Source organism: Ambystoma mexicanum, chromosome 3p (assembly GCF_040938575.1).
Source record: "Ambystoma mexicanum isolate Mex_15411 chromosome 3p, UKY_AmexF1_1, whole genome shotgun sequence".
NCBI classification, from domain to species: domain Eukaryota; kingdom Metazoa; phylum Chordata; class Amphibia; order Caudata; family Ambystomatidae; genus Ambystoma; species Ambystoma mexicanum.
The window spans coordinates 206,331,113-206,354,593 of record NC_090925.1 but is presented as its reverse complement, the minus strand read 5'-3'; the positions used below and the strand labels follow the sequence as shown (position 1 = coordinate 206,354,593).

At 48.8% G+C, this 23,481-nt stretch overlaps 1 protein-coding gene across 1 annotated transcript in view; it reads left to right on the top strand.

Annotated features, from left to right (window-relative positions):
- Nucleotides 1-23,481, top strand: part of PTMS (parathymosin) — a 44,005-nt gene that overhangs the window by 15,513 nt on the left and 5,011 nt on the right. Inside the window, exons 2-4 of the mRNA XM_069650654.1 lie at nucleotides 16,523-16,597; nucleotides 17,775-17,844; nucleotides 21,325-21,398. Of these exons, the coding sequence (XP_069506755.1) occupies nucleotides 16,523-16,597; nucleotides 17,775-17,844; nucleotides 21,325-21,398 (219 nt within the window). The remainder of the gene's footprint in view (nucleotides 1-16,522; nucleotides 16,598-17,774; nucleotides 17,845-21,324; nucleotides 21,399-23,481) is intronic.

Genomic DNA, 23,481 nt, shown 5'->3' with positions numbered 1-23,481 from the left:
TGGGCTATGAAGCTGCCTAGATACTTCAGGGGTTTGTGTGTGAGTAGAGGCCCCACTGTCATGTGAACCTCCTTGAGACTACAGTGGAAGAGGCCTCAGTGGAGGCCCCTGTAGGATATGAATCGCCCTGCACTTAGACACCAACCGAACACTGAAAAGATAACAACAAACAAAATCGGAAGCCTGCTAATAGCTTAAGAAGGCTGTTATGTGGGGCTGCAGCACCAGGGGTAGGTGTCCAGAATGATAAGATGACATGTGGTCGAGCAGGTGGTCTTGTCTAGTTAGTACACATGAGATATCCCCGGGGATAGGCTGCCATCCATGGCTCCATGTCTCAAGCTAATGTCACTGCCCTCTCATGCTGTCATTTCGGCTGTATTTCTCGCTTCCTGACGTCAATCTGGCCCCTTTGCGGCTGTGTTTTTTTCTCATGATGTATATTCCCCTGGTTGCTACTGCATATAACTGGAATGAATGCATGCATGTGTCTATTGTCTTCAATGCCCCAGGGCCAGGCCCTTCCCACACCTGCATCACATCCGCCTCACTCACCACCACCACCAGCTATAATAATAATAATTTGGCATTTATATAGTGCTACGAACCCTCAGGTATCTGAGCGCTGCTTATTATTACCCACGGTGTGTGGTGCTCATTTATCGACCTCGGAAGGATGAAAGGCTGAGTTTGGCTCTGCCGGGATGCGACCCTGCATCAGCAGGCTCTGCACGGATGTCAAAGCGAGCGCTCTACTCGCTGTGCCGCTTGACCGGCTATTGTAAAGCGCCTGCTCAGGGAATGCTCCGCTCAGCGCTGTTGTCCTCGTGCACAGTAAATAGCTTCCCTTTGAGCTGCATGTGCATGGCACTTGCATTATTGCCTTGCTGCTTCCCCTGACAGTCGCGCTGTGATGATGCCATTGCCCGTCTAACCCCTTCATCATGCCCTCTGTTGTCTTCTAGTAAACATCCCATGAAGTCATCGGCTCTACATGGCTTCTATTCTGAAGTCACTTTGCACTTTTTGGCGTGTATTTGCGCTGATATTGCTACTGTGCATAGGGCGCCAGGGGGAGACTGGGGTCTCACTGGGCACGGGGGGCGCGTGGGGAGTTACAGGGGGGCAGCCACCCTCTCTGCCCCCCCACATAGCTCCGCCACTGTGCCTGCCTGACGTCTCCACCTGCTCTTTCTGTTGTAGTCTTACCCTGATGATGTTACCACTTTTATATTTCCTTCCTGACGAAGTCTCTGCATGGGCCCTATGTGCTATTCTTACCCTGATGACGTCATTGTGCCTATACTTCCCTCCTGATGAAGTCTCTACCTGCTCCGTGTTCCATTGAGCCCCCATGAGGTCATCGTTCCTCTACCTGTTCTCTGTGTTCTAGTCTTACCCCGATGACGTCATCGCTCCGATGGCTCCCTCAGGATGTCCCCACCTGCTCTTTGTGTTCTATTCTTACCCTGATGACGCCGTCGCTCCTATAGCTCCAACCTGAGGATGTCTCCATCCTGCTCTCTGCGTTCAATTCTTACCCTGATGACGCCATCGCTCCTATAGCTCCTTCCTGAGGATGTCTCCACCTGCTCTCTGTGTTCTATTCTTACCCTGATGACGCCATCACTCCTATAGCTCCTTCCTGAGGATGTCTCCACCTGCTCTCTGTGTTCTATTCTTACCCTGATGACGCCATCGCTCCTATAGCTCCTTCCTGAGGATGTCTCCACCTGCTCTCTGTGTTCTATTCTTACCCTGATTACGCCATCGCTCCTATAGCTCCTTCCTGAGGATGTCTCCACCTGCTCTGTGTTCTATTCGTACATTGATGACGTCATCACTCCTATAGATCCTTCCTGAGGATGTCTCCGCCTGCTCTCTTTGTTGTATTGGCCCCCTGATGATCTCATAGCTCATATATTTACTTCCTGGTGACGTTTCTACCTGCGCTCTGTGTTCTATTCTTACCCTGATGACGCCATTGCTCCTATAGCTCCTTCCTGAAGATGTCTCTACCTGCTCTGTGTTCTATTCTTACCCTGATGACGCATCGCTTCTATAGCTCCTTCCTGACGATGTCTCCACCTGCTCTCTTTGTTGTATTGGCCCCCTGATGACGTCATCGCTCCTATATCTCCTTCCTGAGGATGTCTCCACCTGCCCTCTGTGTTCTATTCGTACCTTGATGACGTCATCGCTCCTATAGCTCCTACCCGAGGATGTCTCCAACTGCTCCCTTTGTTGTATTGGTCCCCTGATGATCTCATAGTTCATATATTTACTTCCTGGTGACGTTTCTACCTGCTCTGTGTTCTATTCGTACCTTGATGACGTCATCACTCCTATAGCTCCTTCATGAGATGTCTCCACCTGCTCTCTTTGTTGTATTGGCCCCCTGATGATGCCATCGCTCCTATAGCTCCTTCCTGAGGATGTCTCCACCTGCCCTCTGTGTTCTATTCGTACCTTGATGACGTCATCACTCCTATAGCTCCTTCATGAGGATGTCTCCACCTGCTCTCTTTGTTGTATTGGCCCCCTGATGATGCCATCGCTCCTATAGCTCCTTCCTGAGGATGTCTCCACCTGCCCTCTGTGTTCTATTCGTACCTTGATGACGTCATCACTCCTATAGCTCCTAGCTGAGAATGTCTCCACCTGCTCTCTTTGTTGTATTGGTCCCCTGATGACCTCATAGGTCATATATTTACTTCCTGGTGACGTTTCTACCTTCTCTCTGTGTTCTATTCTTACTCTGATGACTTCATCGCTCCTATAGCTCCTTCCTGAGGATGTCTCCACCTGCTCTCTGTATTCTATTCGTACCTTGATGACGTCATCACTCCTATAGCTCCTTCCTGAGGATGTCTCGACCTGCTCTCTTTGTTGTATTGCCCGCTGCTTATATCATAGTTCATATATTTACTTCCTGGTGACGTTTCTACCTGCTCTGTGTGTTCTATTCTTACCCTGATGACGTCATCGCTCCTATAGCTCCTTCCTGAAGATGTCTCCACCTGCTCTCTGTGTTCTATTCGTACCCTGATGACGCCATCGCTCCTACAGCTCCTTCCTGAGGATGTCTCCACCTGCTCTCCGTGTTCTATTCTTACCCTGAGGACGTCATCGCTCCTATAGCTCCTTCCTGAGGATGTCTTCACCTGCTCTCTGTGTTCTATTCGTACCTTGATGACGTCATCACTCCTACAGCTCCTTCCTGAGCATGTCTCCACCTGCTCTCCGTGTTCTATTCTTACCCTGAGGACGTCATCGCTCCTATAGCTCCTTCCTGAGGATGTCTACACCTGCTCTCTGTGTTCTATACTTACCCTGATGACATCATCACTCCTATAGCTCCTTCCTGAGGATGTCTCCACCTGCTCTCTGTGTTCTCTTCTTACCCTGATGACGTCATTGCTCCTATAGCTCCATCCTGAGGATCTCTCTACCTGCTTGCTGTGTTCTAGTCTTACCCTGATGACGTCATCGCTCCTATAGCTGCTTCCTGAGGATGTCTCTACCTGCTCTCTTTTTGTTTTGGTCCCCTGATGATCTCATAGTTCATATATTTCCTTCACGGTGATGTCCCCACTTGCCCCTTGTGTTCCATTGGTCCCTTGATGATGTCATAGTTCATATATTTCCTTCCTGGTGATGTCTCCACGTGTTCCATATGTTCCATTCGTCCCCTGATGATGTCATTGTTCATATATTTCCTTCCTGGTGATGTCTCCACTTGCCCCTTGTGTTTCACTGGTCCCCTGATGATGTCATAGTTCATATATTTCCTTCCCGGGGATGTCTCCACCTGCTCTCTGTGTTCTATTCTTACCCTGATGACGTCATCGCTCCTGTAGCTCCTTCCTGAGGATGTCTCCACCTGCTCTCTTTGTTGTTTTGGTCCCCTGATGATCTCATAGTTCACATATTTCCTTCCTGGTGATGTCTCCACTTGTTCCCTATGTTCCATTGGTCTCCTGATGATGTCATATTTCCTTCCCGGTGATGTTCCCACTTGCTCTCTGTCTTGTATTTTTACCTCGATGATGTCATCGTTCGTCTGTTTCTCCCCGCTTATGTTACGATTTTTCTTTTTGCTCTTATATCATCGCTCCTCTGCTCCTCGAGGATGTCAGTGTATGGTGTATGTCCTGTGAGCTGTATATTCACTCTGAATGTTTTCCCTCTTGTTTACCACATGTCCATGCCACTGCTCGCCCTCTGTGCCTATGTACTCTGATATGTTTACCATTCCTAATATTTCCAACTTGGCATCACTACCCACCCACAGGTCAATAGTATTACTCTCAGGATGTCATACGCAGGTTGTAACTGCACTATTTCCCACCCTTGATGTCATTGCTCCCCGATGACGTCTCTAATGCACGCCGTTGTGCTTATCTGTATCCTGGTGATGTCATCGCTCCCCGATGACGTCTCTAATGCACCCCGTTGTGCTTATCTGTATCCCGATGATGTCATCTCTCCCCGATGACGTCTCTAATGCACCTCGTTATGCTTATCTGTATCCTGGTGATGTCATTGCTCCTCAAAGACATATTTAATGCACCCCGCTATGCTAATCTCTATCCCGATGATGTTTATTGCTCCCCCGATGACGTCTCTAATGCACGCCGTTGTGCTTATCTGTATCCTGATGATGTCATTGCTCCTCGAAGACATATTTAATGCACCCCGTTATGCTTATCTGTATCCTGATGATGTTTATTGCTCCCCGATGACGTCTCTAATGCATGTCGTTGTGCTTATCCGTATCTTGATGATGTCATTGCTCCCCGATGACGTCTCTAGTGCACCTCGTTGTGCTTATCTGTATCCCGATGATGTCATCTCTCCCCGATGACGTCTCTAATGCACCTCGTTATGATTATCTGTATCCTGATGATGTAATTGCTCCTCGAAGACATATTTAATGCACCCCGTTATGCTTATCTGTATCCCGATGATGTTTATTGCTCCCCGATGACGTCTCTAGTGCACCTCGTTGTGCTTATCTGTATCCCGATGATGTCATCTCTCCCCGATGACGTCTCTAATGCACCTCGTTATGCTTATCTGTATCCTGATGATGTAATTGCTCCTCGAAGACATATTTAATGCACCCCGTTATGCTTATCTGTATCCCGATGATGTTTATTGCTCCCCGATGACGTCTCTAATGCACGCCGTTGTGCTTATCTGTATCCTGGTGATGTCATCGCTCCCCGATGACGTCTCTTATGCACCCCGTTGTGCTTATCTGTATCCCGATTATGTCATCTCTCCCCGATGACGTCTCTAATGCACCTCGTTATGCTTATCTGTATCCTGGTGATGTCATTGCTCCTCAAAGACATATTTAATGCACCCCGCTATGCTAATCTCTATCCCGATGATGTTTATTGCTCCCCGATGACGTCTCTAATGCACGCCGTTGTGCTTATCTGTATCCTGGTGATGTCATCGCTCCCCGATGACGTCTCTAATGCACCCCGTTGTGCTTATCTGTATCCCGATGATGTCATCTCTCCCCGATGACGTCTCTAATGCACCTCGTTATGCTTATCTGTATCCTGATGATGTCATTGCTCCTCGAAGACATATTTAATGCACCCCGTTATGCTTATCTGTATCCCGATGATGTTTATTGCTCCCCGATGACGTCTCTAATGCATGTCGTTGTGCTTATCCGTATCTTGATGATGTCATTGCTCCCCGATGACGTCTCTAGTGCACCTCGTTGTGCTTATCTGTATCCCGATGATGTCATCTCTCCTCGATGACGTCTCTAATGCACCTCGTTATGCTTATCTGTATCCTGATGATGTAATTGCTCCTCGAAGACATATTTAATGCACCCCGTTATGCTTATCTGTATCCCGATGATGTTTATTGCTCCCCGATGACGTCTCTAGTGCACCTCGTTGTGCTTATCCATACCTTGTTGATGTCATTGCTCCCCGATGACGTCCCTAGTGCATCCCGTTGTGCTTATCCATATCTTGATGATGTAACTGCACGGGTATTGTCCTCCCAGCTGATGTCTCTGGTGTTATAATCCTGTCAGCACTCTTCTGTTCCCGCCTTCGGATTCACTACTGCTCAGGTGACACCCCTGTGTTCTTGGACTCTTTTCACTCTGATGATGTCACCGCCCCTAGTGTCACTGCATGACATCATTGCCCTAGTATGTCCCACCGGCTCCTGTTTCTGCGTGTATAACCTGATGACATCACCCGGCCCGTTCTTTCCCTCCTCCATGTGCTGTATTTTGATGGGATGATGGAATCACTCATATTTTCAAGATTGTTATTTTTCACGGTACACAGTAAGAAACAAAACACTTCCACATAAAACCTGGGGAATTGCTGTATCCCAGCGGGGTGCAGGCTGCGAAGGAGTGAGAGGAGGTGGGGCGCAGCGCCACTTTAGAAAGATACCCTCCCACTTCAGTTCGGAGGAAGAGGTTGAATGTAGCTGTTGAGAGGTGCCTTTGCCACAGCCAGACTCCAAACCGCGCTTCCTTACTACTGTTAGAGCGGCCATTGCTTTCCCCCTTATGATGGAAAAATGGCATCCCAACACTCACTCACTCCTTCCTTCCTTCCTTCCTTCCTTCCTTCCTTCCTTCCTTCCTTCCTTCCTTCCTTCCTTCCTTCCTTCCTTCCTTCCTTCCTTCCTTCCTTCCTTCCTTCCTTCCTTCCTTCCTTCCTTCCTTCCTTCCTTCCTTCCTTCCTTCCTTCCTTCCTTCCTTCCTTCCTTCCTTCCTTCCTTCCTTCCTTCCTTCCTTCCTTCCTTCCTTCCTTCCTTCCTTCCTTCCTTCCTTCCTTCCTTCCTTCCTTCCTTCCTTCCTTCCTTCCTTCCTTCTTCTTTTTTCTTCCTCCTGCTTTCCTCCCTTTAACCCTTCCTTCTTTCCTCCCTCCCCCTCCATTCCTTCCTTCGGCTCTCTATCCTTCCGGACAGAGTGATACACCGATTATACAATATAAAAATGAGAACTGAAGGCAGATTCTAGCACTGTGAAATGAGGGGAGCATTGAGGTAAAGGGGGAGCAGTGTAATGGTGGGGATAGCTATATAAGTGTTTATATTGCAAAGGATACCACAATTCCTCAGAGGAAATAGCTGGACACTCCACGCTGGCAACCTCATGTCATGTTTTGTTGGGTGCTCATATAGTGCTTTAGGAGGCAGGAGAATTCGAGAGAGCGAGAGAGAGAGAGAGAGAGAGAGAGAAGGAGACAGCAGTGTGCTTTGATAGGTTGATGGTAGTTATGTACATGCTGCCAGGAAACCTGAAACAGCTGAGGGTTAAGCCTAAGAACCCAGACTTCCAGACAACATTTTTATTATGAGTATGGTGGTGCAGTGTTGATAACAGAAATACATCCAATTTACGGCACTGCTGTACTGCGAGTTTGGCAGTAGTGCAGCTTAGGTACCCCAAGCACTTGACTGGAGATATTTATTCGATATTAGTGGTAAAAACTGGAGGAATTACCATGTTGGAATTACCACCCATAATAATTCCTACAAAATCACCATGGAGTCCTATGGTCTCTAAAAATCGCGATTGATGTTGCCATGCTGTGACTTGCAATAGTGAGGATTTTGCTCTACTACAAGTGGCGGTAATGGTAAACGAGTATGGCAGTAATTCCACCAAAGACGCAAGGCCCAGTGATCTAGACTTCAGCATGGAAGACAGAGCTGGAACGGCGGCAGACAGAGACAGGCGCATAAAGACAGAAAGAGGTGGAGGCGGGGAACAGGGGCAGGATAAAACAGGCTTACGGGGTGCAATGGGCTGCCATAACAGACAGGAACGCTAGCTAGGCAAACAGGGACAAGAACCTACAGCCAGATACAGGATGAAAGAGACAGAGTGAGGCATGTGCAGATGGAGGGACAGACCAACAGATAAAGTGAGGGACAGACAGGCAGATAGCGACAAGAACGTATAGCTGGACAACAGGAAGAAAGAGCTAGAGCAAGGCACAGACAGAGGACCAGACAGGCACATGCAGCCACTGACCAGCTAGAGCAAGGCACAGACAGAGGACCAGACAGACACAGGTAGCCACTGACCAGCTAGAGCAAGGCACAGACAGAGGACCAGACAGACACAGGCAGCCACTAACCAGCTAGAGCAAGGCACAGACAGGGGACCAGACAGACGCAGGCAGCCACTGACCAGCTAGAGCAAGGCACAGACAGGGGACCAGACAGACACAGGCAGCCACTGACCAGCTAGAGCAAGGCTCAGACAGGGGACCAGACAGACACAGGCAGCCACTGACCACCTAGAGCAAGGCACAGACAGGGGACCAGACAGACAGACAGACACAGGCAGCCACTGACCAGCTAGAGCAAGACACAGACAGACGACGGGACAGACAGACACAGGCAGCCACGGACCAGCTAGAACACAGGCAGCCACGGACCAGCTAGAACAAGGCACAGACAGAGGACCGGACAGACAGACACAGGCAGCCACGGACCAGCTAGAACAAGGCACAGGCAGAAGGCGGGACATACAGACACACGCAGCCACTGACCAGCTAGAGCAAGGCACAGACAGAGAACCAGACAGACAGACAGACAGACAGACACAGGCAGCCACTGACCAGCAAGAGACAGACAGACACAGGCATCCACAGACCAGCTAGAGCAGGGCACAGACAGAGGACGGGACAGACAGACAGAGGCAGCCACTGACCAGCTAGAGCAAGGCACAGACAGAGGACGGGACCGACAGGCAACCACTGACCAGCTAGAGCAAGGCACAGACAGAGAACAAGACAGACACAGGCAGCCACTGACCAGCTAGAGCAAGGCACAGACAGAGGACCGGACAGACAGACATAGGCAGCCACTGACCAGCTAGAGCAAGGCACAGACAGAGGACGGGACAGACAGACACACGCAGCCACTGACCAGCAAGAGCAAGGCACAGACAGAGGACGGGACAGACAGACACAGGCACCCACTGACCAGCTAAAGCAAGACACAGACAGAGGACGGGACAGACAGACACAGGTAGCCACTGACCAGCTAGAGCAAGGCACAGACAGAGAACAAGACAGACACAGGCAGCCACTGACCAGCTAGAGCAAGGCACAGACAGAGGACCGGACAGACAGACACAGGCAGCCACTGACCAGCTAGAGCAAGGCACAGACAGAGAACCAGACAGACAGACAGACACAGGCAGCCACTGACCAGCAAGAGACAGACAGACAGACACAGGCATCCACAGACCAGCTAGAGCAGGGCACAGACAGAGGACGGGACAGACAGACAGAGGCAGCCACTGACCAGCTAGAGCAAGGCACAGACAGAGGACGGGACCGACAGGCAACCACTGACCAGCTAGAGCAAGGCACAGACAGAGAATAAGACAGACACAGGCAGCCACTGACCAGCTAGAGCAAGGCACAGACAGAGGACCGGACAGACAGACACAGGCAGCCACTGACCAGCTAGAGCAAGGCACAGACAGAGGACGGGACAGACAGACACAGGCAGCCACTGACCAGCAAGAGCAAGGCACAGACAGAGGACGGGACAGACAGACACAGGCACCCACTGACCAGCTAAAGCAAGACACAGACAGAGGACGGGACAGACAGACACAGGCAGCCACTGACCAGCTAGAGCAAGGCACAGACAGAGGACTAGACAGACATCGGCAGCCACTGACCAGCTAGAGCAAGGCACAGACAGAGGACCGGACAGACAGACACAGGCAGCCACTGACCAGCTAGAGCAAGGCACAGACAGAGAACCAGACAGACAGACAGACACAGGCAGCCACTGACCAGCAAGAGACAGACAGACAGACACAGGCATCCACAGACCAGCTAGAGCAGGGCACAGACAGAGGACGGGACAGACAGAGGCAGCCACTGACCAGCTAGAGCAAGACACAGACAGAGGACGGGACCGACAGGCAACCACTGACCAGCTAGAGCAAGGCACAGACAGAGAACAAGACAGACACAGGCAGCCACTGACCAGCTAGAGCAAGGCACAGACAGAGGACCGGACAGACAGACACAGGCAGCCACTGACCAGCTAGAGCAAGGCACAGACAGAGGACGGGACAGACAGACACAGGCAGCCACTGACCAGCAAGAGCAAGGCACAGACAGAGGACGGGACAGACAGACACAGGCACCCACTGACCAGCTAAAGCAAGACACAGACAGAGGACGGGACAGACAGACACAGGCAGCCACTGACCAGCTAGAGCAAGGCACAGACAGAGGACTAGACAGACATCGGCAGCCACTGACAGACAGGGACAGATGAACCCACAGTGACAGGCCAGCAGGGACGGAGATAACAGCAACAGACAGGGACCGGCGGGCAAGACGTACGTGGACAGGTGGGCAGGAGACAGGGACAGACACAAACAGATGGGGCTAAATACTTAAGCTCGCTCAGCCTCTGTCTATTTCCAGCAGATCCTCTTTAGTACTTAATGTCAGGATTACCTCTTGCAAAGGGGTGAGAGGGGCAGACGGCTGCTCCAGACCGCCCCCTCCCTCCCTACTCTATGTATAACCTTTCCTTCGTTTGCAGACCTGCAGAAAGATATTCTGCCTCCCTTTTTGGAGATCCCACCTCCAATGGGGTGGGTTAGGTTGTCCTCTTCACCTGTTTTTTTGTTGGAAAGATCCCTCCCCCAGCTGACAACTCATGTTGCTTGGCACTAGGGGCAGCAAAGGGTGGGATACCTCTGGCGCAAGGTACCCTCTCACCAAGCTGTGTGTGGTCTCATTTTCACTTACTAGTGTACACAATGTTTATAAAGTGGTGGTCGTTCTGGTACCTCCTCTTTACCTGCAGATTACCTCGCTGCTGACTCACGAGTGTGGAGGTCAAGTAGAGGGTTCACCTGTAGCAAAATGCTGGCGGTAAGTCCTCCACTTTACCTCCCGTAATTGGCGGATTTACTGCACAGAGTTACCGCTCACGGTAAATCCACCAAAAATCCCCATGGATTAAAAAAATGACGATTTATACCGCAGTGCGCCACTCGTAAACCCTTGATAATGGCACGGCAGCAGGTGGAAGGAACAGTAAATCAGTGGATTCACTGTCGATTTACCGCCAGACTCATAATGTGACCCTATGTTTGTTAAGCTCGCCATCAGCTCACCACAGAATTAAATGATGGTATTTCCCATTAGGATTGGCCATAGGTGACCCTACATCACTGTACGCCTGCACCGCCAAGGATCCCATAAATATTGGGTGGCAGTTTACAGCACCCATATATTATCAGATAATCTTGAAAAAATGGTAGGCCACTGCCACGTGCCTTACGTCGGACATGTTGCAAATAGGTCTCAACCATTTCCTCTGCTGCTTGTTATAGTGCTCATTAAAAAAGTGGATGACTGACTCAAAGTTATGCACACTACATGGGCATTATTGAGAAGCGGTGCCCGCTTGACGCGTAGAGCCAGTACTGGAAAACTCTGCAAGTGGAGTTTCAATATGTGAGGTTCAAGGCCAAGATACAATCGCTATGTTTCAAAATCCTGGGACCATCTTATAGCGATTTTGCGATCACGCAAAATGCTGCGAAAACGGCCGTTTTGCGCAAAATGCAGCAAAAACTGCCGTTTTGTGCAAAACAGCATCTTTAAAAAAAAACTTTGCAAAAATTACTGTTTTAAGAAAAATGATACTCGGGGTGCCAGGGTCTCAACTTTTTTTTTTTTTTTACATAAGAAATGAAATGCGCTAATGCATCTCATCACTTGCGCCCCAAAAAAGTGCAGCCCAATCCACAAGGGACACATGAATGGGCACATTTTATATGCGTGCCCATTCAGATGGCCATTTTCGCCTCCTTGATCAAATAAAGTGGCGTTTCTGTCAATTTAAAAGCGCATCCCTCATTTCCAAGCAAGATGCACTTTTAAATGTGTAGAAATTGTAGGCAACCCTACGCGCACGGGATGTGGGGCTGCCACTGCATGTCAGGGTCTTTCCTGACCCTGTCATGCATTTCTTTTAAGGTATGAACCGCTGCTGTGTCGCTTGCATTTCTGTTCCTCAAACAAGATAAAAATGAATTTTTGTGGGTCGCATTTTACAGCGGCAGGCACCTGGAGGGCCTGTCCCTGTGAAAGGCGCTGGGAGCTTGCAGAACACTGTCGGGAGAGCGATTCTATTCAAAGTACTGGCCATTTTGATGACAAAAATCTATCGAATGTTCCAATTTGACCTATTTCGTCCAGTACTATTCGATCGATTTTTATAAATACTGAACATGTGTTGCGGGGGTGTCACCCGCTCCCCATGTTCAGTATTTTTGGTCTAGGGTGGTTGCAGAAATGTTTTCCCCTTTTTCTTCAAAATTGGAGGCGGGGACAGAAAAAAAGAAAGTAACGAAAAAGGGACTCTGCGGAGTTGGATCCAACCCACGTTAGAGGGACGGATCTGGCACCGCAGGGTTGCAGGGGAAGCGGCAGCAGTTAAGTAGGGGAGGGGGCGGGGTGGTAGTGAAAGGTACATTTTGGCTTGTTTGGCAGAAGTGCAAATCAATTTTCAGCGAAATTGACTACGGTCAATTCCGCCGCAAATAATTACACTTCGGTCAAACAACCCAGATCACCATTCAAGGCAGCTAGCCAGCGCACAATTTGCGCTACAGCTCAAGCCTGTGGAAATGCGCCGGTCACCTTTGAGAATAAGGTGAGCTTCTCATTTCCAAAAATGGGTTGTCTAAAAATAGCATATCCTCCGTTCTTTTTTTAAATGCCACATTATTTGAGGAACTGGGTCAAAATGTACCATTCAAAAAAATAAAAAAAATGGTTACACTATGAGAGAGAGGGAGAGTGATGGGTGAGATGTGAAGTGATAGGCAAGAAAGCAGAGGGAGAGCAGTGGGTCAGAGGAGGAAGCGCTGCACAAGAGAGCAGAGGAAGCAGTGATGCGGTGGGCCAGAAGTCTGAGAGCGAGCAGAGGTACAGAAAGTAGAGGGAGCGTGTGGCCAGTGAGCCAGAAAGCAGAGAGGAAGCGGTTGGCCAGAAAGAGGCAGTGAGCTGCAGATTGGGAAAAAGGATGAGGGAAGAGTGTGATAGAATGGGAGAAAGGATGCAAGATGCAGAAGCAGCACAAAAGAATGAAGGACTGTATATTGCGGGAGGAATTGTAGAGTGTAAGGTGTGAATTGGGAGTATGATTTGGCGTGTGGCAGGGGCTGGGCAGTGTAAATTGTGACTTGACAGTGTGACATAGCATGTGAGCATTTGTATGACAGAGTGAGAGGTTAAGGAATGCAAGTTGTGATGGAGAGTCGGTGAGATGTGTGTTGGTGAGAGAGGTGTGTGGGTGTTTGGGGGATTGGAGAACATAGAAGGGGAATATTTTCAGCATTATAATTGATAATGATCAATTTAGTTAATACTATTAAATAGGCATGAACATTAAACCAGAAATGTAGCCAAATCAAACACTGTTGTGCCAAGCCAGAGACATCTGGGACTCCTCCTGTTAAATTAATACAAAGGATACATAATATTGATACCCTGGCTCTCTTGTAGCCTTGCACTATGCCTATTTCCTGCAATGTGGCAATCTTACACCCTCCAGTTAATGCAAAATGTCCCGCAAAAATGCCGCAATAAATAAAGGTTTGTGCCGCAAAATTTTCCATTTCATGCCGCAAAATTTGCCATTTCATGCCGCAAAATCCTGGAAGGTCTGCTTTTAATAGTGAGGTGATCAGTGGAGGCACGAGATGCCATGAAAGCACTACCACATGTGGTAACTTCCACAGGCACTGATACAAAGTCCCCATGGAGCCCTGTGGGACTCCAAAATGGGGAATAAGAGAAAGGCCGGCAGGACTTTGAATGATGCAGACATTTCCACTTGCAGTTTACCTGAGGGAATACCGCCTTACTCTTGATCTGGCCCTTAGACTTGTAACCCCAAATCCACTCCCTGTGCCATTTCCTACTCTTTCAGGTAGCAATACTCACAATTGTGTCCTCAGCTATGGTCCTGTTCTATTATCTCACGAAGGCAATCCCATTTCTTCAACGCAACCGAGAAGGACAGTGGTCTGTGACCTTGCGTTCTACAGTTGTTTTGGCCTACAACTCCCATCAGCCCCAGCCAGCACAGTACATGGGGCGGGATTGTGAATACTGCAGCTTTAAAGATCTGGAGAGCCACATGTTGCAGGCCCCTGCAGTAGGTCCTGAAGAAATCATACATGTATTCTCCTGCCCTCCTGTATGCCTCCCTGCACCCCCTCTCTCCTCTATTATTACCCTCCTCTACACCACTTCCTTCTTTTCCTCTACTCCTTCCACTATCCCCCCTGCACTCTTCTTCCCCCTCCTTTTCCTCTGCAACTCTATCCCACTGGCCATTTTCCAATGTCCCACTCAACTTCCTAACACTTCTCTTCTCTTGCCTCTTTTTCCAGTCTTGGTCTCCTCTTCTCCATCCTTTCCCTTCCTTCCTCCCTGTACTTCTTTGACTTCCTGAAGACTACTCCTTTTCTTTGAAAGTCTCCCTGTAGCCCTCAGCCCTCTGATTGTGGCCATTTTAAGCCACTCTCAAACATCTCCGGAGGACAACAACCCGTCCCTTTAAAAGGTGTTTTTTCTGATCCTCTGAGGAGCAAACACTAGGTGATGGTCCAATAGAATCTGTTATGGGCCCGGAGAAAACCAAGCCCTTTTTAAGCAGAGAAAGGGCCAAGATCCGGTGGTCTTCAGCACGGGCTACAATACTTTCTATTATGGAAGACTTGTCCCGAGTGCCCGCCCACTGCCAGCCACCCCAGGATCTTTCTTCGTATATTTCTTGATCTAGATATTCCTAGATTTAAAGGTGATCTTAGCAAGACTACCACTTCCGAAATGATATACGAGTGAGATCAAAGCAGAGTGTACCTTTGCTTTCCTAGGAACACGGAGTCAGAGTTGCCTTTCTGTTCCCCTTTCAGGCAAAGGCACGCGTGCAGGGTCGGACTGGCCTATAGTGCACTAGGCCCATGGCCGAAGCAAAAACACAAAATGCTGGTGTGGCGCAGTTTTTTGGGTCAAAGTGGGCCAGTTTTTGGCCAATTTGGGCCAGCTTGATTTAATTCACTCTGTAGCTAGTAGTTTTGTCCAGTGTTGCTGAATACATATTCTTTAAAGCACAGTTTGCATCACACTTTATCAAGACACTCCCGCTTGGTTACTATTGAAACAGTGTTACAAAAGGAATAATAGTAATTTGAAACTGCGGGCCACGTTTTCATTGGTGCCCGAGACAACTTTATGGCCCATTCCGACCCTGCACGCCTGTGACCTCGCTCTTAACACAGTAGTGTTGGTTTCAGAGCATGACTAGTCCTAATGGGGAGACAACTTGAATTTCCATTGATCTTTTCCCAAAATGGTTACCAGTGACCACTATTGGTCCATGCTTTACTGTCTCCCCCCCCTTCCATAGTGACATGAGTTGCCGGTCATGTCGGATCGACATGAAAATACCACACCCATCAGTGCGTATCTGAAAATGTCACATTTTTCACAACTACTTTATGTGAAAATAAATGCGGGGGGAGACCCCCCAGAGATCCTCCCTGCCCCACATATGCCCACTCCAATGAATACTCTATATTTTCACACACATTAGTTGTAACCAGTTCAACATTTTCGGATTCACGGTGATGGTCTGGGCAGTAATGGGATGATACCGTCATGACTAGGATAGCTCACAGAGTTATGCGCTTGTTTCAGAGATGTGCATGCCGCCTACTTTCACAGGTGTGACTGCAACATCCCGGCAAGGTCAATCAACTGGGTTGGATGAAAACAATATCTATTCTTTGCCAAGAACTTAAAACATTGGAGTAATCGAGCACAAAGCGTTATATAGAAACGTGCTCGTGTTCGTCCTATTGTCCTCGTGTGATTTTACACAAGCACAGCCTGCTTCCCAAACATGAACACATCCTTCTTCGCATTTTCCCAGCCACGCGGGCCAGTCTAGCCACTTTCCACCTGGAAAGTTCTGGTTTTGGCAGAGGCGTAGACAGGGTAGGTCCTGAGTGGGCAAGGCCCATCCAAAATCTACAAATGCCCACTCAGCAGTGCTGTGCGGGCATTTACAGATGTTCATGTCACTGCAGTGGGCCCAACTACATTAGCTTCAGGCCCCACTTGTTAGACAATACTGGCTAAGCCTCTGGGTTTTGGCTTCTTGCTGTTTCTGTGTTTAGGGAAAGGCGAGGGGCCTGGGAGTGGCTCAGCACCCTTTCTATGAAGTGGAAAGGAAAACAAAAAGAACGAAATGCATTAGAGACTGTCTCTAAAACCCCACTTATGGGGGAAAGGATTTCTCCGCCGTTATCATTCTTTTCCTTCCCTGTGCCTCTCATTCTCCTCCCTGCTCGTTTGCGTTTAAATCTCTTCCTGCCTTCCCTCCTTCCCTCTCTGCAGCGCTATATATCTCACCCATCTTTCTCTCTCCCTCTCTCCCCTCACAGGACCTCAAGGAGAAAAAGGAAAAGGTGGTAGACAAATCCAGCAAGAAAGACAAGAAGAAGCAGCTGCCACGTGAGGTAAGAGGGCACCCAGCCCTTCCCTTCCCAGCTCGCCTGGATGATGAGAGTGCCCTCTAGCGAGGCCTCCCGAATGTTCCTTTGTGGCTCTGGCAAGTGTAATGTGGAGAGTTGCACAGAGCCATTTTCTATGTGCAGTTCTTGTGTGCCGCTTACAAAAATCCAATGGGCTCAATTCATTTCAACGGAGTGTTCGATTATGCTTTTACTTCCAACCCAAATATGTGTGACTAAACCTACTTCGTCAGCACATATGCAAACACTATACGGAACAAGTAAGAGACGCCCCAGTGATGTATAGTTGCCAACATGACCCATTCCAATCTGCAGTTGCTTATCCAGTCTTGTTTTTTTTCTCCTTTGCATTGTGGGACATGTAGTTCTGGTTTTCCCCGTTATAAAACTCTGACAGGTCCCAGAATGCAAAGATAAAAACAGGACTGGCTGAGCACCTACAGATTGGAATGGGTCATATTTCAACTGATGCACCATTGTTAACAATGCAGCATCTAACTGTACAATAGGCGACCTTTCGCTGGAGGTTATCCTACCTAGACGTACATTGCACTCTGGTAGCTTTGCACCTTGCTGACGATTAATAACAGCTGTGTTCTGGTACATAATCTGGGCCTTGGGACCCAAACAGGAGGCCCTCAGCCTGCAATCTCAGGCCACACACTCCGGATGCTCCTCAGGGTCTATAGACATAGACTATGGCCTGCATTACAAGTGTGCCGGTCCGGAAACGTGCTGGTAAGCCTACCGGCACCGTTGTTTCTGTACTGGCACACTATGGGTTTGCCTGCCAGAGCTGCTATGCCCAACAAGGCTGGCCCTGCTGGACACAGCGGCCACTGTAGGCAAGCCGCCACGGAAGCACCGGCACCGTTAATAAGGCAGTGCAGAGGCTTCATTTTTCCATCCCCAAAATGAGAGGTGAAATGTTTTCTTGACATGCATACGTAAATAAAGATATCTCTGTTTATTGGTCAAGTGGAAAGTCATGATCTCCTTCGTGATAACAGTGCCCCTTTGAGACTTGCAGGACTGCTCTCTGATTGGGTGTCTAGTAGGAAGCTTCCACCTGCCCGCCCTATGTCCTTCATCTCTCTCCCTATTTTCGGGGGCTTGTACATTACAGCCAATAACTAGGGTCTTCTCTGCTCTTGTTCTGCAGGAGGAAGAAAATGGAGCAGAGGGTGAAGATGACGAACATCCGGAGGAAGAGGAGGACCCAGAGGAAGAAGGTGAGGATGCTCTCCGGCTCGGCCAGACGGGGTAGAACGACCAAGGACTTAGAGGTCCACTCAGGCACCTTCCAGCAGGGAGTGTATGATGACAAACGGGTCTGCTGCTGTCTTTGCTGAATCTTCTGTGTGTTTTAAGGGAAGCTTATCCTGATCCTGACTGGTATGATTATGTCAGGAAGATAGCTCAACGGGTTAAGCGCTGACTGTTGCAATCTGTGTGTGATCTGCAGGTTGCAGGTTTGAATCCCAGCAAGGCCAACTCAGCCTTTCATCCTTCCTACGTCGATAAATGAGTACCAATTTCATTTGTGTGATATTGTATGTAAATATGTTCTATGTAAATAACACATCAAGCGACACCTGCGCTAGATTCAATAGAGAGAGCTCATAATTTTTATGGATTGAGGATCAATATTTTTTTCTTTTTTACAATTGTGATATTTTTCGATTTCACATTTTATTGATTTGCTACTCATTCATTAAACTTGTTGCTCTGTAATCAGTATAGTCCCCTTGGAAGGCTAATGCATAGTTTTGAATTTCCGACCAAATTGATTCATTGGCCCTTATTCCAGTTTGGCATGGATACCGGCGGTACATCCGACGGGATGCCGGCAAAACTGCTTTACCGTTTCCACTACCCGATATCCCAGTATTACCGGGATATTACCGGCGCAGAGACGCCAGTAAATTCCCATTCCATGCAGTCGCATAAGACCAGCGATTCTGGCATATATTTGCCGGTACATCACTGCCCCCAAAAGAAACCAGGTGTTTCCCTGGTCCGGAAAACATGCTGGTGTCGGAATTACAAGCATTTGCTCCAGACCGGGGAACTTCTAATGAGCCCAATTGATATGATTTTCTCATAACCCTGCCTGCACTGTGATGCTATAATGCGTTGACGTCATAGCAACATACATAGCATGATGAAGTCATGTGTCGACCACCGAGAGACATTAGGTTTGAGCATAAAATGACACACAAGTGAACTCAGGTTCTTTTCACAAACCGGTCCTGTGAATGCACCAGTAAGTTCTCCATAGAGGTCAATCACAGAAGTTGATGAAACAGGAGTATCTTTGTACATTTAAGTGGTAAGACGTTTGTTCACTTAGGGCCTCATCACGAGTCTGGCGGTAACACTTAAATGCGGCAGTAGTGCTATTACCGCCGCATTTAAGGGTCTGCCAGATCATGGCTTTGGCGGATTTCCCCCCAGCTCAGAGCTGGGGGGAAATCCGCTCAGTGCTATGCTTTCTCAATGCGTGACGGACGCTTGCACTGCTGCTGCACGTGCTATGCTTTCTCAATGCATGAAGGATGCTTGCACTGCTGCTGCACGTGCTATGCTTTTTCAATACATGAGGACTCTTGCACTGCTGCTGTACGTGCTATGCTTTCTCAATGCGTGAACGACTCTTGCACTGCTGCTGCACGTGCTATGCTTTCTCAATGCGTGAAAGACTCTTGCACTGCTGCTGCACGTGCTGTGCTTTCTCAATGCGTGACGGACACTTGCACTGCTGCTGCACGTGCTATGCTTTCTCAGTGCGTGAAGGACACTTGCACTGTTGCTGCATGTGCTATGCTTTCTCAATGCATGAAGGATGCTTGCACTGCTGCTGCACGTGCTATGCTTTCTCAATGCATGAAGGATGCTTACACTGCTGCTGCACGTGCTATGCTTTTTCAATGCATGGAGGACTCTTGCACTGCTGCTGTACGTGCTATGCTTTCTCAATGTGTGAACGACTCTTGCACTGCTGCTGCACGTGCTATGCTTTCTCAATGCGTGAAAGACTCTTGCACTGCTGCTGCACGTGCTATGCTTTCTCAATGCGTGACGGACACTTGCACTGCTGCTGCACGTGCTATGCTTTCTCAATGCGTGACGGACACTTGCACTGCTGCTGCACGTGCTATGCTTTCTCAATGCATGAAGGACGCTTGCACTGCTGCTGCACGTGCTACGCTTTTTCAATACATGGAGGACTCTTACACTTCTGCTGTACGTGCTATGCTTTCTCAATGTGTGAATGACTCCTGCACTGCTGCTGCGCGTGCTATGCTTTCTCAATGCGTGAAAGACTCTTGCACTGCTGCTGCACGTGCTGTGCTTTCTCAATGTGTGACGGACACTTGCACTGTTGCTGCATGTGCTATGCTTTCTCAATGCATGAAGGATGCTTGCACTGCTGCTGCACGTGCTATGCTTTTTCAATGCGTGGAGGACTCTTGCACTGCTGCTGCACGTGCTATGCTTTCTCAATGCGTGAAAGACTCTTGCACTGCTGCTGCACGTGCTATGTTTTTTCAATGCGTGAAAGATGCTTGCACTGTTGCTGCCTGAGCTGAACCTGTTCTATGCTTTACTGTTGCAGTTGCTTACCTGTTTTTTGCGTGAGAGAATCTTGCACTGTGGTAGGAGGTGCTGTGCCTATACTAAAGATGTGGGGCTGGCACTGTTGTTGTTAATGTGGTGCCAAACCTGTGCATGTGGGAAGCTTGAACAGCTGTTATCCATGCGGCACCAGTTATTTTGCATGAGGAACTATTGCAGGTCTGCTGCTTCTGCTGTATAAGTGTGTGAATGAAGCTTGCACTACTTCAGCACATGCTGCGCATGTTCTATGTGCATGGTAAGCTTAAAGCACTGCTGGATGTTCTGTACCTGTTCTGTGTGCAAGGGAAGCTTGCTGTGCTTGTAATGACGGTGCACTTCTGTGTGTGAATGAAGCTTGCACTACTTCTGCCCATGCTGCACATGCTCCATGTGCGTGGCAAGCTTAACGCACTGCTGGATGTTCTGTACCTGTTCTCTGTGCAAGGGAAGCTTGCTGTGCTTCTGTTAATGCTGTATTTTAAGTGTAGGCGATGGTTGCAGTGCTGCTGTCGGTTCTGTACCCTCTGTGGGAAAGTGTAGCATGCACTCCTCCTGCGGTGGAGTACCTGCTCAGTGAGTGACGCTTACACTTCTGCTGACTGCACAGTACCTGTTATCGGCAAGGGAATCTTGACACGCTGCTGCTCATGGCGTACCTTTTCATGGATGTGAGTGAAGCTTGACCTGCCTCTAGATCAGAGATCTGCAACCTTTGGCCCTCGCCAGCACGTTCAATGGTGAGGGATCATGGGAGTCATAGTCCAAAACATCTGGATAGCCACAGGCGGCAGACCCCTGCTCGAGATGTGTTTTCTCTCTAGACACATGGAGAGCGTCATGTTTAGTCTCCATTGCTGTTCCTAATTCCCATCTCTGTGGTGGATGCATGTTATGATATGATAGGTTATTTATAATGTGCTTAATACCCAGAGGTTTCTAAGCGCGGACCCGGGGATCGAACCTGTGTTGCTTTGTGTCGCCTTGCTCCCATAGCGAGCACGTTGCCCCTGAGCTATCATCCCGAGACAAAACTAAAAATGTTGCTGGCCAAACTAGAGCTTGTGCCCTAATCTGCGGTTTCTCACTTTCAGATGATGACGTAGACGATGACGACGATGACGATGTATATGAGACCCATGCAGTGAAGAGGTCGGCCGAGGACGAGGTGAGAGCCTGGATGCGGCCTTGTGGCAGTCGTCCCCACGCTGCGTGTGTGGCGAGGTGTCCCAGGGTGGCCCAGAGCATTCCACATACTCTTCTTACACATAGAAAAGACAGAAGCCCCAGTCCTTGCTGTCTTTCCAAATCATTTTGGTTCTCACCTGGGGATGATTTGATCAAGGCCCCCACTGGTTTGTACAGAGTTAATTGCTTATTCATATATAAACTGCACCAGCTGAGTATGTACATAGTATAGCAAAGCAGGGCGTTCCTTATCTTTCTGGTAGGGCTAATTCTCTTTCCTTCTCATTCCCCGTCTCCTCTCGTCCCCTGGTGGAGCGCGGCAAGGCACTGAGTCCCTACCTTTGCCGTCCCACATCCTCCCACACTCTCTTTGAAGAGGTCATGAAACAGCCGTCCTTTCTCTTCTCTGTTCCTCCCTGCTGGGGCTATTACACGGCATACCTTACTTCATGATTACCAACTTAGTTCTTTCCTTTCCCCTGTTTTCCTACCATCTCTTCCAATTGCTTCCATTCTGCCCACTCTTTCCAGCTGCACAAGTCGGAGTGCGCTCCATTTATTCTGGGTGGTAGGAGCTGTACTAAAACATCCACATTCCACTTAGCACAGTGGATGCAGATGCTATTTTCCGCACCTTGATGCCTACGGGCGTAGGGCGCTTTCCAAATGTATAAATAAATAAATAAATAAATGGATGACATTACCTGGAGTTATCCTAAAGAAGCAGCTTGCGGCCAGTCTTGACCAGCCTCCAGTGCTTTAAATGGGATGGTAAATTGAGGGGAGAGGAGGCTCTCGTTAGGCGACGCTGCCCTAAGTATGTGTGCATTTAGGTCATGCCACTAGCGAGAGCCCCTCTCAACTAAGGGGAGGGGGCTTTTGAAAGCTGGGGAGCTAGGGCACACTGGCAGTATTACCTTCATTCTGCCCTAGCCCTCACTTTTAACAAAAGGAGGGGCTAGGTGTACCAAAGGTGTGACACCGGTGCACCCCAGCTCTCACACGCAGCAGGCAGCCCTTAAACTCAAGGAGCTGCGTGGCTAAAAACCCGGGCTCCTTGGGTGAAAGGCTTGTCTGCTGCATGACGTCTCTGAGGGCTGGCATACTGTACCTGTTCTGTGTGCAAGGGAAGCTTGCTGTGCTTGTAATGACGGTGCACTTCTTCTGTGTGTGAATGAAGCTTGCACTACTTCTGCCCATGCTGCACATGCTCCATGTGCGTGGCAAGCTTAACGCACTGCTGGATGTTCTGTACCTGTTCTGTGTGCAAGGGAAGCTTTCTGTGCTTGTAATGACGGTGTACCTGGTCTGCGTGTGAATAAAGCTTGCCCACGGTGCACATGGTCCATGCGCGTGGCAAGCTTAAAGCACTGCTGGATGTTCTGTACCTGTTCTCTGTGCAAGGGATGCTTGCTGTGCTTCTGTTAATGCTGTATTTTAAGTGTAGGCGATGGTTGCAGTGCTGCTGTCGGTTCTGTACCCTCTGTGGGAAAGTGTAGCATGCACTCCTCCTGCGGTGGAGTACCTGCTCATTGAGTGACGCTTACACTCTCCTTTTGTTTCTGAGTAAAGAGTCATCACGCAGCATGAAGCCCTTTAACCATGCGGTCACGCAAATTCTAATGTTATTCCTCATTTTTAAATGCAAAGGACCGTAGACAGGTGATATACCATATGTGGTAATACAACATGTGGTGTTTCCAAATATTGCATGTTTACTTAATTGCCAAATGCGTAGCGACCCCATAACAGACTTTGCATTATGTGCTTATACTTTGAGGTAAAGGGTTGCCACCGAGCAGCACACAGTGTAACAGTGTTGATAAAGGGCAAAGTGCAGACATCTCAAAGTGGGAAAAGGCAATTTCGGGTGAGAGTAGCAGGAAGGCATCTTTGAAAGGTCTATGCCTGGTTGTTGTTCATGCTGTTCACCCGCCAAACCTACTGAATGCGAATACATTTTCAAGATGACATCTTCAAACTGTAAATCACCAGGTGTCTGCACTCATCATGCCTGCAAAACACACCAAATGGTCCTCCGAATTCCACAATATATCATACAG